This window comes from Pygoscelis adeliae, unplaced genomic scaffold (assembly GCF_000699105.1).
Source record: "Pygoscelis adeliae isolate BGI_AS28 unplaced genomic scaffold, ASM69910v1 Scaffold88, whole genome shotgun sequence".
In the NCBI taxonomy this organism is placed as follows: domain Eukaryota; kingdom Metazoa; phylum Chordata; class Aves; order Sphenisciformes; family Spheniscidae; genus Pygoscelis; species Pygoscelis adeliae.
The window spans coordinates 4443032-4458044 of NW_008825616.1; the positions used below are offsets into that span (position 1 = coordinate 4443032).

Below are 15013 nucleotides of genomic sequence, written 5' to 3' on the forward strand. Positions count from 1 at the left end.
GGGCAGCGTGGACACAGAGGGGACACGGGGGGACAACAAAAAAAACAACAAGAATGTTCCCATAGTTTGGGGTTTGGGGTTTTTTTTGGGGGGGTGGTGGTGGGGGAGTTGTTGTTGTTGTTAAAAGGGACCTCTGGGGACATGCATAGTTTTCCAGACAGATTTTGTAATAGGAAAAAAAAAAGCCCAAACACAAAAAAGAAGAAAAAAGCCTTTTTTTTGTGCAGGGGGAAGGGAAAGGGGGGAGGGACAAGTTAAAAAGAAAACCAAAACAACAAACACAAAACCAAAACCCACACACACCACCCTCCAGGAATTTTCCACCAAAGCTATAATCTCTAAAATCCCCCTCACCCCTTTCTTTTTTCCAACCCGAGTGACAACAAAAGTTTCCTGAACTCACTGACACAAAACACAGTCCGTGATGTCATGGCGAAACAGGGCTTCAACAGGCAGCGGCAGAGTTGGGCTTTTGCTAGCAAAACCACCCGATTCACCACCACTCTCCCACCTCCAAACCTTCCTGGACATGCCTGGCAGCTTCTGCCAGGAGATGCATCTCTGGTTAACCCACTGGTGCCCTGCAAGGATATTCCAGGACTTAAAAGAGTCTGGAACTGCCTGTCCCAAGGAGGGACAGCAGGGTTTGCTGGTGGTCAATAGTAATAATAATAATAATAATAATAAAATAATAAATCAACAAACAGGGACAGAGTAACTTCAAAGTTTTCTGGAGTAACTGTTAGCTGCTCCCACCATTCCTCCCAAGAGGAAGACCTGGCAGCCCTCAAGAGCTGGCTCAAACCCCCCCACAGAGCACATCGCAGAGAGCTCCCACCACATCCCATGGGTGCCCGCGAGGATTAACCACGCAGCCGAGAGCAATAGCATGAACCACACTTTTGCTAGGATGTCTGATGAGCACATGGCATCACTGAAGACCTCAAAAAAAGAGAGATCTTTGAGCTGAAGTGGATCCTATCACTATTACCACTAGAGATGAGTATTCAGGGTCCCTGCTTCAGTGTTATTCCTACAGGGTAGGTTACTTTGTCCCTCGTACAGACAGTAGTCATAAGGGATTGTGACAATTTCACTAGAAGGAAGCTGGAAGTGAGCAACCCTGCAAAATGCAGAGAGACCGCGATTGAAAATCACCTCTGCAGGGTATACAGAAAACCTGGATGTCCTCACTGCTTATCCTACCACATGGGGCTTACGCTGGCCACCAAGTCAGGGTATTCAAACTAATTTGTCACAAGTTGTCTACTGATCGAGAAAGCAAGGAAGGCCAATTTCCCATGGACTTCCATCTTCTCCTTAAACACCAAGGGGTTTCCAATGTCCAGGAAAGGTTGCGTTTATATTACATTGCCTTCAAAGCAATAACCAAGTCTTCCTCCTCTACCTACCCATCAATTTTGTCAAAACTTTTTGCAACGCAGTCTTCTGAGTCCATCGAATACAGGTTTAAAAATTCCTGGTGCTGCAACCCCACCTGCATGACTGTGAAAGTCGCATTTCCTTAGAAAGTCAGGCTACCATCTCTGCCAGAAGCATCCTTTTGCATCTCTCCCAACACAGCAAAGAAAGAAGCATCCATTCACTTTCAGTAACTGCTTAAATTTAACTTATTTTCAGAAATACCCAACCATCAACTTAATCAGCCTAGAATCAGTGGTGTAAAACTGGGTCCTAGCTGTCCTGAATCAGGTACTAGAAGCAAAAAAAAAAAAAAAAAAGGGGGGGGGGGGAAGAGAAGATATTTCTACTATTTAGGCTGTCAACTCAGCATCTTTGTCCCTCCATCTAGTTAAAAAAAAAACCTATGCCAAAGAGCATTCTGAAGAGCATTTGAGAATTTTTTATTATAAAACGTGTTACTTGTCAAAAAAAACCAAAATACACATCCATGCCATCACTGCTACAAAATAAGGTAAGAAAACGTCTTCCTATACGAACAGGAAAGGTTGTTTTCTGCTGCTGCAGCGTGAAAGAACACGACTTAGGCACAAGCAGAAATACGTTATTTCCTTGAAGCAATGTATTTCTATGTGCTTAAGTAGCTTTTTAACTACTTCTAACAGCGTGTTTTCAGTCTAAAAGAACTGCAATTTCAGAGGGACTATGACCGAAGCCTCAACTGTTCAAAACAAAGCAAGAAAAACCCCACACCATGCTCTGAAGCAACTGCAGAGCAGGAGCACAATTTGCATCATCGGTTGCAAAACTGACACTTCCCAGTCCTCTCCATGACAGCTTTGCACAGGAACTGATGCTTTCCAGACTAAGCCTCTTGCCCATCCTAATTACTGCTCTTGGGGTCTCCGAGCTGACTCCCAAGAAGGGTGGAGAACTTTGTTCCATGGAAACAAGCAGCCAGCTCAGCCAGTTCAGTCAAAATTCAAACAAGCACTGAGACTTACTGGATAATTAAATCCAAATGCCGCTCCCAAGCCTCTCCAGTGAAAGGGCCATCACAGGCTGCTCGCTCGCCGTTTGGCTTGGTTTGAGTGAGCAGAGGGTGCAGGATGGATGGCTCTCCCTAGGGGAAAATGCCAGGGAATCGATAGGAATCCCATGCCCATGGGACACGCAAGATCAAGTTCTCCTGATCTAGCAGTGGCAGGACCCAAATATGCTTCAGCCTTGTGAGAAGGCAGCATTGAGACTACACAGCAAACATCTTCCCAGGCTCTGCCGTGGCTCCAGAGCAAACCAGCTGCAAGCTGCACAACACCAGTGAAGTATCCGCAGAGCTCAGATGGACTCGGAGACTCATGGAAACCACTGACTTTGCGCAATGTGAGCAGGTTCTTGCACCTGAACCTTCTGGCCCAGCTTCACTCTTGCACCATTTTGTACAAATTCACTTAAGGTATTGTACGTTGACAGGATGAATTACTTGTACAACGAAGCCTGCTCTTTCCCCAGCACAACATGTAAACAGGAATATTTGTACTATGGAAGAGTAGGACAAATAAAAGCTGATTACACAGACAGCAAAAATGAAATGTAAAAATCAATTGTGTTTGGTGCTGTCTCTTTGTCCCCAGTGTCTCTTCTTCCATCCTCAGCTTGTTCTTTATATTCAGCCATTTCCCTTAATAGGAAACTCATTTCTTTCTTCTCTACTTCCCACCACCACCCCAATTTTGCACTTTTTCAATCATCTTCCTGTGACAAAGCTCATTTGATCACATTGCCAGCCCACCCAATTAAGGACCACTTCCACCCAAATATAATAGAGGTCTCAAAGATATTCATGTCCCAAAGGTTTGGAGGCGGGGGGAAATATCCACAGAAGAAGTCAGCCAAGAGCCCTCCCAGGAAGCAATGACAAGCAGAGCTACAGTGGACATGGGAAGGTTGGGTTTATGCTTTAATTAAAGTACGCTGATCCATTTTGTCAGGATCTTATAAAAACCAGAACACCTTCTTCTCTCATCAAGTTTTCAGTTCTGTAAGATGTTAAGATTCACAGGTCGAAGGCACTACCAATGTGAATCTAGGGCATTCAGCACTTAGTAAAATCAACTATGAAGTGAAATCAAAAAGCTGCAAGATGACACATCTCTCTGCCCTTCAGATACCCGTTTCTGGCGCTGCTACATGGCTTCGGTTCCCGCGTGCGTGCAGGAGAGAGGAACTTGGAGTTTCAATCTTACTACAGCAAGCTCACTGCTGAACGAGAAGGGAAAAAAAAAAAAAAAAAGGCAGGGGAGACATAGTGAGCCTGAAGGTCAACACGGACCACCCAAAACAATTCAACAGTCAGGAGAGAAAGCAAAAGAAGAAGGGACAAAGGAATAATTTAGCTGTGTTCAGATGGTCTAGACAGTGCTGTTATTGTTGGCTTCACTAATAGGTCATTACTAAGAGGCAGCTTACGGTAGTTCCATGAAGCTGCTTCCATCAACACTGCAAAAAAAAGCACCAGCTGGATGAAGCACGCAGAAAAGCCTGCAGAAGTAAAACAGAGACTTGTAAAACACGGCAAGTTCTGATTTCGGCCTCTGTCACACACCAGGCAGAGCTGGGGCTGGGAAAAGTTGGGGAAAAATCCTGGGTGTTGCAGAAGGGACGAATATTGTCCTCTGAGTCATTACTGAGCAAGGCTGGAGCGTGTAGCTAAGGGGCCGCATGCTGTCATATACACTTCCGCTGGGATCCAACGTAAAACCACAGATGTGACCACTTGTGGTCACTAAAGATCCCACTGTGCTTTTTGCAACTGTGATGCTGATAGCCTGGCTCAGCCATTGTGCCTGTGTAAATTCCAGCAGCACCCCCCATCGCTAGCATCCACCTCTCTGGAAGGTGATGCAACTGCTGGGGATATCCCCGGGAAGAGTTCCGTGAAGGCTGAGAGGGGATGAGGAGAGGATGGGAAGCCTCACAGAAACATTGTTGCCTTCAGTAAAAGCCCTTTCAAAAGGCAAGACTTGGAACATGTGAAAAAAAATATTGAAATGTAATAAAACACAGTGAAAAGAAATACGGAACCACATGACTATGACACTGAGAATCTTAACTTTGGCCTACAAAGGACATCAGCCTTTCATTTTTTCTGGTTTTGGAAAACATACATTTATTTGATTAACTGTTATATGACATTTATCATTTACCAAAGAGAATCCTCAACTGAAAGCCAAAACTCACTATCTCAATGTCACTCAGTACCTACAAAGGCCTGTCTCTGTCCTCATGGACTTTCAGCTAAACTGTCAGGTGGAAAGAGAGATGAGCTGGGTTTTGTGTTTCATTTTACGGACAGCAATCTAAGACAGACAAAAGTCTTGCTCAAGACTACACAAGTCTGAAGCCAGAGCTAAATATGTTAACGGAGCTTAAATTCAGAAAGGACTTAACTTGTATCTAGCCTTCCTGGCCGTATACAAAGGCCACAGAAATTCATTCATCAGCCTCTACATCATTATCTTGATCCAGAATCACAAAAAACAGTCTCTTTCAGAAAGCTGCCCAGAAAGTCTCAGTTTGAAGAGCTCACGCATTTATTCCAATAACCTCTCTGTAACAAATCTCCCTCTAAATTCTAGTTTGAGTATAGCTCGCTTTGTATTGTACTCATTAGATCTTGACATTGCTGTATCTTGGAGACCCCTCTATTAACAGAAATCCCCCACCCCATCTTCTGCAGGTATTCACAGACTGCAATCGCATCCCCTTTCAGCCCTTCTTCATGTAACTAAATGGAAACACACAGCTTCTTACATTAGAGTAATCCTTAATTCATTCCTACAGCTCTTTCCAGTTGTCTTTTATTTTTTCTTTATGAAGAGCAGAGCAAACGTCAGAGTAGCATATAACATTCAATGCCCACAACACCTTTTCATTCCTATTTGCAGTGTGAGCATGGGGTAACAGCAAACTTGGCCCATGTGTTACAGTGAAAGTTCACGTCTACTGGACCAACAGGAACTTGGACTGCCCACTGCCTTCGTTAGGAGGTCAATGTCATACCAGTCCTGGGTTTGCTTTCCTGGACCAGGGAACTAGACAACAGTGGACAACACTGACCAATGTGAATGCAAGTGTCGAAGAACTTGCTTGTGAAGACAAATGCTGCCTTTTCTCCAAAAGCCAGAGGGAAAATAAGCTTGGAGATGAAGAGAAACCCAGGACTTTTGGGTTTCTTCAGCACCTGCAGACACCGTCAATAGACATGTACTGCAACCAGGATTCAGGCCACGCACAAAATACCAGGGGCAGAGCTACCAAGACAGCATGGACTCAATGATCTTAAGGGTCTTTTCCAACCCAAATGATTCTATGATTCTAAATAGCAGAAGGGATCAATTAATAAGTAAACACTGTCACAGTGACTGTCACAGTCAATACTAGGAAGGAGACTGGCAAGTCAAGAGCCTGACTTGGACCATAACAAAAGCCCCTAAGGAAGTGAAGAAGGGACCCAGACACTCTCACAGGCAGCTAAAATACTGTTTTGTAACTCACCCCCCCTTAGAAGGGCTGTCTGTGAATGAAAGGCGGCAAAACAGATTGCTGCATGCATCCATCTAGTGACAGAGACGCAGATAAACCTCCATGTAAATTAAACCCACATGCACAAATCGTTTTGCCGCTGTCTGGAGCAGTGTTCAGTATCTGATAAAGAGAAAAATTACCCAGTTACGCCCCCCCAGTCCAGATTACTGTGCACTGCAGCAGACACACCAGTGGAGCACGTTCCTTTTGCAAGTCAGCAAAGGCTCGCCGACAGCTGGATTCTGCTGTTGTTCACCCTCCTGCAACCCCACCCAAGGGATGGCAAGGTCACCCCTGTGTATGACTCGAGGGCAGGGCACAGCTCAGCAGGTCACACAGAGCAATTATACATGAGGAAGTGAGGAAAGACCCTTCTGATATGCAGGATTTCTTGGCAGGAGTTTGCTCGCTGACGTCTTAAGCTTGGGACACACAAATTGACATAGATAACTAATGCTGTGAGGTGCTGGGGTTTCTTGAAAGCACGTTGCTCCTTATCAAGGAGTTATGATGCTAAAGGGTGCACCATCTAATAAGTATAGAAGATTATTAATACTTTATCTGACAAATCAATGGTAAACGTTTGCTCTCCATAAATGACATCATTTTGGATTTTAATTTTGCATTTATAGCACAACTAGTAACTGCTTTGTGAAAAGAAACAAAACCAAACCCGTCAGAGGCTTTTGACAGCTACAGACATCCACCACGCCAAATGCCCAATAAAACATCTGTGGTTTTAAGGTACAGTTATACTATCACACAGACTCTTTTCTCAGGGATAAAGCTCATTTTGAGAGTTCCTGCCTCCTATTCCCCCTCTACCCCATGGTATCCCTCAGGTATATAACCCATATAACTACTGGTAAAACTGCACAGTCAACAGATCAGAGAACCTGTTTAGATGAAAAACAACCCTTCCCTTTACATCCCCTTGCAAAAGGGGATAGAAATTAGTGCTCAGGAATGGGCTTGAGGGGAAAGCAAAAATCTGTTTTAAAAAGCTAAACCAATTATTTTTTTAAAAGATAATTAGTAAAACTATATATCACATATATAATTAATTCTTATCACCACAACAACAGGGCCCAACCAGTCCCCAAAATAATCATGTACACAAATAAGCAAACACCTCCAATGTAATGTTAAGTGACTGCGCTCTTAACATGTCCATAAGAGCATTGAGAAAACAGCAAAAGAGAATAAACTAGCAAATAAATATGTTATATCATAATGTATTGCAATACGGTATGTGCAATAACGAAGAACTTCAGCTGCCCTCTGAATTTCCCCAGGGAAAACAAAAAACTAAGGTAACACTACTGGGAATTCACCTCCGTTTAGGTAAGACGAGAGTGACGACCTTATAACACTGAGTGATCAGTACCTTACAAACACCAAAACCTTTCCAGGGCATCGAATGGCAAGTTTTATCACCTACGTAAAAGTTTCAGTGGCTAATCCACAAGTCATACAAGAAATTTCTCTTGATGAACACGAAGGGCTGTGGCACGACACTGATGTGCCTTTGTCCTAGAGATTTACCAGGGACTTTTGCAATGGAAAAGGACTCAGATTACGTCTGCGGTTCATTACAACCCTCTGCTCCCAAAATAGCCATCCCTCTGACAGCGCCGTGCACAGTAAAATTCCATGGGATCAGAGCTGCTGGCAGAGCTTTCCCATGCTCTGCAACACACCGCCCTCCTCCACAGCCCCATCCCTGTGCACACTCGTCACCACATGTCCCCCATACATCCCCGCACACACGGAGGGTGGCGAAGCCCAGCTAAGAAGCCATTCCCCCCCCCAGATACAGCCCGTGCGACATCCCAACAGCCAGATTTGGTTAGGGCAAAGCAGCTTGGGGACCAAGGCACGTAAACTCTCTGGCGTTACAGGGTGAGGAGAGCTGCTCGGAGGCTGCACTGTGGTGGGTGTCCGTGCTGGACAGCTCAGAGATGGGCAAAAATCTTGGCCCTTGTAGGGTTTATCCCGTGGCTTTCAGATAAAGGCTGAGGCACAAAAGCCAGCCTCCTCCCTCCTTCTCACAGCCCCCCTCTTCCAGCAGCACAGTCCCACTGTGCCCTGTAACAACTGTGGGGGTCCAGCCATGGCACCCCACACTCTTCAACCATCCTCAGCTAATGGGGCAAACAATGGGGTTAAAATTGGGTGGCATTTGGTGGTGGGGGGAAGATTTGCTGAAGAGGGCAGAATTGGGGAAAACAGGTGCTGCCCCTCATATCCAGCCAGCGACTTGGATCCTGGAGCAGGAGACGTGATGGTTCAATAATAAAAAGCACACCAGCTTTTAGTGATATAAAGGGTTTCAGTGCTTCCCCAGCACTTGCTGACTGACCCCGCACCCTGTCACCACAGGGCTGTGAGGCTTAGCCCAGGCCCAGCTACCATGACACCCCTGGCTGCAGCGGGGTGCAGAGGCCCAGCCGCATCCCCCACGCCATGGGGGACAAGACGGGACCCTGGTGTGCTAGTCATACCCACCATCTCTCTAAGAAGACACCCCTCAAACTCTTCTCCAGCCCCCAGCAGGCATAATTTTGCTGCCAAAAGGGTGGCAGCGTGGCGCCTAGCCCTGAATCAGTCCCCAGCACTGAGCACACCACGCAGGGCTGGGACCCACAAGAGGAGTTCTGATGAGCTCTGCGCTCCTTAGACTGTTTTTGTCTTTAGTCATCTAAGCGAGACCAGCACCCAAGCCCTGCCCTGTGACCTTCCACAGCTAATTGCCAGCTTGCCATCTGCTTTGTCCATGCCACCTCATGGGACCCCAGCCAGCTCCCCTACCCCCTGGGCTGCTCCCTATAAGGAGAGCAGACGATGCCACACCATTTTGGGGGAGGAATTTGGCCATACCCACACACGCAGTGCTAAAGCATGAGCCGTGACACGTTTTGCTGGCTACCACAGGTGTAACTGGGTAAGCTGCTTTGCCTCGAAGTGCCTCTAAACTTGGCTGTGAAGCAGGGACCATAACGCAGACCGTGTTTGCAAACCCATTTGAGGCGCACAGGGAACGACGAAAGTGCACCTCAGTCCCCTGCTACCAAAGCTCATAAAGAGATCTAAAGCATGGCAGAGATTAAATAAGCAAGTCTCTGTTAGCCAAAGAGCAAGTATTTACCCTATGGGGCACCAAAGAGAAACTTAACCTAGCCCTGACCGTTCCAGCTGCCAAAGGCTTCCCAGCCCTGAACTGGCTCCTGCACTGGGTGGCTCCCACTTGCAGCCCTGGGCAAGACGGGAGGCAGAGACAGGAATACAGCAGTGAGAGTCAGGGCTTTCCTATAACAGCACAGAGTGCTGCGAGATAAGCCATGCTAAATCTCTGCCTCTTGGACAAACCCGTTGTTTCTCATTTGCTTTTGCAGATTAAAGTTTGTCTAGGAGAGCTGCAAGCAGAGGCTAGACCCTTAAAAAGCAAAATTAACCACATCTAAGAAAATTTTGTATGCCCATAGCTCCACTGAGCATTAAAAAAAAAAAAATAGAGGGGCTGTTTTGTTTATGGCACGATGCTTCTTCTCCCACAGCATCTGCCTGCAGAACTCCTCACCACTTCACAGGTACCAGGTACTGGTTTCTCTCTCTCATCCCACAACAGACTTTCACAGCTTTTTTGCTAACCCTGCCCTTTGCTCCACAGACACTAGCTACCTTTTCCTTTAATGGATTAACATAATTAAATTAAACGTGGGGCAATTTTTCCAGCCTGCTTTCCTGCTAAGCTTAAAATTTGCTCCTTCTGAAGAAGGGCTTATGCACCTAAAAGGCAGCCTTTTTTTTTTCCACCTCTAGCAGTTTGGTCTAATAAAAGTTATTACTTCTCCCCCCAATCCGTACCTCTCTTGAGCACACTTGAAAGGAGAAAAATGTTTACCCAGCGAGAAACATAGCTGGCAAGTTATTTCCCCTGACTGCCTCCGATACCTTTGAAGGTTATTTGCGGGCTCATAAAGACCTCTTTCTCCTTCCCAGCCCAGCTACTTCCAATGCTCAAAGCCACAGCCCAGAGCCCGTGAACTCCTAATCTGTTACTGCAGCAACGGCTGCAACGTCCCAAATACAGCAATACAGGTCCGGTCCCGCATTCCCCAGGTGCCCAAAGCACCTGGTGTGACCCTGAACAGGAGCCCTGGGTGCAAGGGGCACAGTGCCAGGAAAGGGAGAAGGAGACACGGACACCTCTTAACTTGGACACCTCTCGAAAATAACAAAACCTGAGCTAGAGAGCCTGATGTGCCTTATTGTAAGATAAACTGCTGCAATTCTACCTGAATTATTTTTTTTTAATAGCTCTCTGCATGCAAAGAGCAAGTGAAGAGTAAAGAGCAAGTGAAGAGCAAAACCATTGCCTTGGATTGAGGAATGAGGAAAACAAGGCATGGGAGAGCTGAGACATCAATGCCTGCGTGCATGGGGATAGGGGGAGCTGGTCTGTTCTCCCCCCACCAACTGGCGCAGTTCTCTCCGTCTCAACAGCCCCCAAAAAACCACTGAATTGGGTTAAATGGCCAGACCATGGCTGTGCGAACAGGCTCCCTCCTCCTTCAGCAAGCTGCTGTGCCTTCTGCCACCCCAGCCTGCAGTCGTCTTCTCCAAACACACCCACTCTGTCAAGGCAATACTGTAAATAAGCATCGTTCTCCCACCTCCTGCACCTCAGATTACCTTTCTGCTGAAGCAAAAGTCACACTTGCTTACAGAGAAGTACTGAAGACCTAAACCTTTGAGTTATATGTACATACACTGAACAGACTAGATAAGCATTCCTGGAATTTTTATCATCAGAAACACACATGCACGCACACAGCATTTCATAACCAGAATTAAGAATACTTAAATCGTTCTTAAACAAAAAGAAAAGAGTTAGGCAATAAACATGCTGGTGCTTTTTGTACCAACTTCTGCAGTTTTTTAATATCACTTTTACTGTGGTGGTGTATTTAAGCACAGCAATTTTTAACTGCCATTGACCATGGTCCTTCCACTGCGTTGTATTGGAGACATGGACATCTTTAGAAGTGTCATATGCACTCGCTGGTGCACAGATATATTTTGATCAAATTATAAAGAGGTCTTGGACCCTCGTGGAGAGGTGGCAGATGGAAATGGACTGTGAGCTGGAGGAATTGCTCTGTGCCAGGAGTGAGAGGTGGGACATCCTGCTTTAAGACACATATTCTCCACTCCAATTTTTCTCCCATTATCAAGGCTGAGAAAACCAATGTGAGGGGCACATGTCACTTGGACTCTTTGAGGCCTGAAAAGAATGGCAACCCAACAACCATGTTAAAAATGAGTTTGTTATTCTTCCAACCAGCAGGCACTACAGTACCAAACTGAGAGCAGATAACCACTTCAGGCTCCGGCACCGTTTTGAATGATCACTGTCCAGAAAGGTGTGTGTTGGGATCAGCCTTCCTGAAGATGTCTCTCTCAGACCCATGCGCAGTCATCTTACCCCACTTCACCTCCATACCCAAGACCTGATGCACTCGGGAAACGTGATCACCTTCTGAAGCAGTGACTGAACACCTACAGCATGACCTCCAGAAATCACAAAGTCCTTCCAACACCATTTCCACCTACAAACCATCCCACTGTTCTCACCACCTTCCTCTTCCATAAAATAAAAGTCAAATGCTTCAGTACAAATACAACTGTTACACATCTGGAGTAAACTGTCCCAGGACAACACTAAATGGGAGCCCAAGTGATTTATTGAAGACCAAAGCGTGAAGCAAAACCAGAACAATTCTGTCCCAAGATCCTACGCTGTATCCAGTTGCTCTTCTCTCTGAAATTAAGCCCTCTCATCTATCCTGCAGAGAGATGTCCAGGTCCTTCACAGAGAGCACTAAGAGAACAAGTGTCAAGTGACATGGTCATGGCTGCATCTACACATCGTAAGACCACCCAGCACTAAGGACCTCTGCTTAGGCTGGCCCCAAGCTGGCAGAAGTAGAGATACTGTCTTGGACCTGCAACAGTAGAGCAACCTACCTGCAGCACCGGGATGCCACGACTGCAGAGGGCTAGTCCAAGCACCGCTGCACCACATGACAACCAAACTGCTATGTCAGAGGTGCAGCCCACGGAGATGCCAGAAGACCCCACTTCCCATCTTGTGGTCTCCATACAAGGTCATGCAGCTTCCCTAGAACATGTCCGGCAGTGAACAGCCCTATGCTGAACTCTGAGACACTGAGCAGACTATAAGAAGGATTCTAGGAAGAAAGGTAGACCTGGAATGGACCTTCAGAGACCACTTCATCCAACACACCTCCTCTGTGGTCTACCAGAAGGGAATAAATGACATGACTGCAAATTCCCTGCTCTTCCCTTGAAAACGCTGCCCCATCCCAATGCGTAGAGGAAACAAACACACATATAAAAGGAGGGGGGGAAGTGAAACTAATAAAACCTCAAAATTTAGCCTAATTTTTTGTGCGTCAGCAAAGCTGTTGCAACAATCCTTTACCTAACAAACACCACTGGGTAACACTGATCAAGATACACATCACTTCATCCGTCTCGCCCCAACAGTCAAGCCAGAGACCAGACTCAGGACCGCACCACGATCCTTTCTGAATGCAGCCTGGCAGATCTAACCAGCCCTTACACAGGCATTGATGCTATGTTAGTGACGAGCTATAGCAATGCTCCAAGCAATGACACTTGGGGAAGGGGACACGCACAGCACCTTCCACCCACACACAAGTGTAAGCAGAACTGCAAATCTGCACAACACTCCTACCAATTCAGCTCACCTTCCCAAAAAAACAGTCACGGTGCCTTGCAAAAGGGTGCTCTCTTCGCTACAGTATTCCCACAATTACTGCTTCCCCAGTGCGTCCATATTATGTTTACAGCTGACAGTTTGAAGGCACCTTGAGCAGTTTGTATCAACCGCACTCCCTGTAACTTTCCTTCTTCTTCAAAAAAAAAAATTGCATTGACAAAGGAGTGGCTTTCACCTTCAAAATGAAAATGTTTTGAAAAAATTTGGGGGTTTTTCACCAGGGATTTTAAACTGAAATTTGTCATTCTTTATATTGAAGAAACAGGTCTGGACTTTCTATTCCCTTCCTTTTGTTTTTTTTTCACTTGGCTTTAAGTTAGTCCTCTCCCCACAAAATCTCTCTTCTAGGTAACAGAGAAAGAGAAAAAAACCACAGAGGTAAAGCCGGGATGTGATAAACACTGCTCTTCTCCCTTCTCCATGGGGGAGGACAAACAGTTAAGGCGTGGCAGTGGCTTCACATTTTTCATTTTTTAAATTCAAACCACTATCAAACTCTGAATCACTTTTCTACCAGGCTTGCAAGGACAATCCGTAGATTTACTGGTATTCCCCCCTAACCCCCCCCCCTTTTTTTTTTTAAGCACCATTTCAACCAGCCCTGAAAAGTTTTGGGTAAACTTGTGTAAATGCTGCAAATGTAAAAGTGAAGCGCTCAGCTTCAACCAGGACTCCTCTGTGATCTCTTCCCCTTTCTTGGGTCACCAGGTCAGGAAGCCATTTCAGGAGATGAATTTAGGCTCCTCTAACCTGCCTCTTCTGGTGAAGAAAACAGGACACGTGTTAATTGAGCACTGACACCCATGGGAGGTAGAACCTGGCCTTGTTCTTCAATCTGCTGAGCTTTCTCTTTTCAGCAAGATTAAAGAAAGGGAGCAGAAACCCCTGCAGTTGCTGGAACTGCTACTGGCTGGCAAAATGTCTCGTAGACCACTTTGGAACTGTTTTTGTGGTCAATATTCATTCTGCAAAGAGCTTCCTCATACTTTGCCATGCTCATAAATGCATGAAATGCTGGCTGAATCCCAAACGCAGCAGTGCTGCTGTCGGTAAGGCATGCGCCTCCTGTCAAGTCCTTTAGCGGGGATGGGAAGACACCAGGCAATCCCTCCAGCTGTGTCCCACCTGTGTGACAGGTTACAAGCACAGCAGCAGAGCACAGACATTTTCCTGCAAGTAAGGTATGATTTTGCAAGAGTAATGTGATAAGTTTGATGGCCAATGGCATGAGAAGCTGAAGGAGGCTGGGGCTCTCACACTCATGTCCTGCTCATGTGAGACAACACCACCAATCTGATTATTCACGTGCTAAAACAGAGAGTCCAGCACTTCCAAGTGGTCCCAATTTCTGACATAACAAGTTTCCTTTAGCAGCAGAGATAAAGATCATTATGTACCTCCAGAGCTACAAATAATTTCCACTTTTTAAAAAAAAAAGTCTCCCTCAGCACCACAGAGCGTCTGATACACAACTATTCCAGTAGAAGAGGGAGAAGGTGCAAGTAATCCAGGTCACCAATTAGAAAAGCAGTATACTCAGGCTCTGCTTGAAACGGAAGCTTCCTTGGGAGAAGAGATGAAGAGATACAGGGAATGAAGATGCTTTGCCCAGAAATACAAGGCAGACTTGGGAAGAGGCTCCAGCTAGAACATAACCCACCAGATCACACTGATGGTAAGAAGAGAATTTGTCCAATTTTGACACCACTGGAAGGCAAAAAAAAATTAGAAAGCAATGTAATATTCAGCCAGACCATCTTGGCAACATCTCCCACTGTTGTCATGCTTGGTAGCCCCAGCCAAAATTAGCAGGCTGCAGAAAATTAATTGCTTCAGGAGAATCCAGTTCTTACCCATCTTTCCATCTGTATCAGGCCTCCATTCCACCGGTCCCAGACACTTGTACCTTATCCTCCACTCTCAAGCATCCACCCTGTAATAACAAACATACACAGAGTTTACAGATGAATTTTGACATGTCAGAGACAGAGACTGAACAGGACCACCCTTCACAAAGCATTTCCCCACCATCACCTGGGCTGGAGGAAAGAGGAGAACCATTTAGTTCGGAATTGAGATCAGGAGTCTGCCCTCCTCTACACACCCCAAAGGTAACATGCTACAAATCTGGTACCTTTTTGTTTTTAAGATCTTGGAGTAACCACCTTATACTCG

General features: G+C 45.9%; 1 protein-coding gene across 1 annotated transcript in view; it reads right to left on the minus strand.

The window, feature by feature from the left end:
- Positions 1-14730, minus strand: part of LOC103924744 (mitogen-activated protein kinase kinase kinase 3-like) — a 66672-nt gene extending 51942 nt beyond the window's left edge. The window contains exon 1 of the mRNA XM_009333320.1: positions 14692-14730. Coding sequence (XP_009331595.1) covers positions 14692-14695 — 4 coding nt within the window. The 5' untranslated portion in view covers positions 14696-14730. The remainder of the gene's footprint in view (positions 1-14691) is intronic.
- Between the last annotated feature and the right edge of the window lie 283 nt (positions 14731-15013).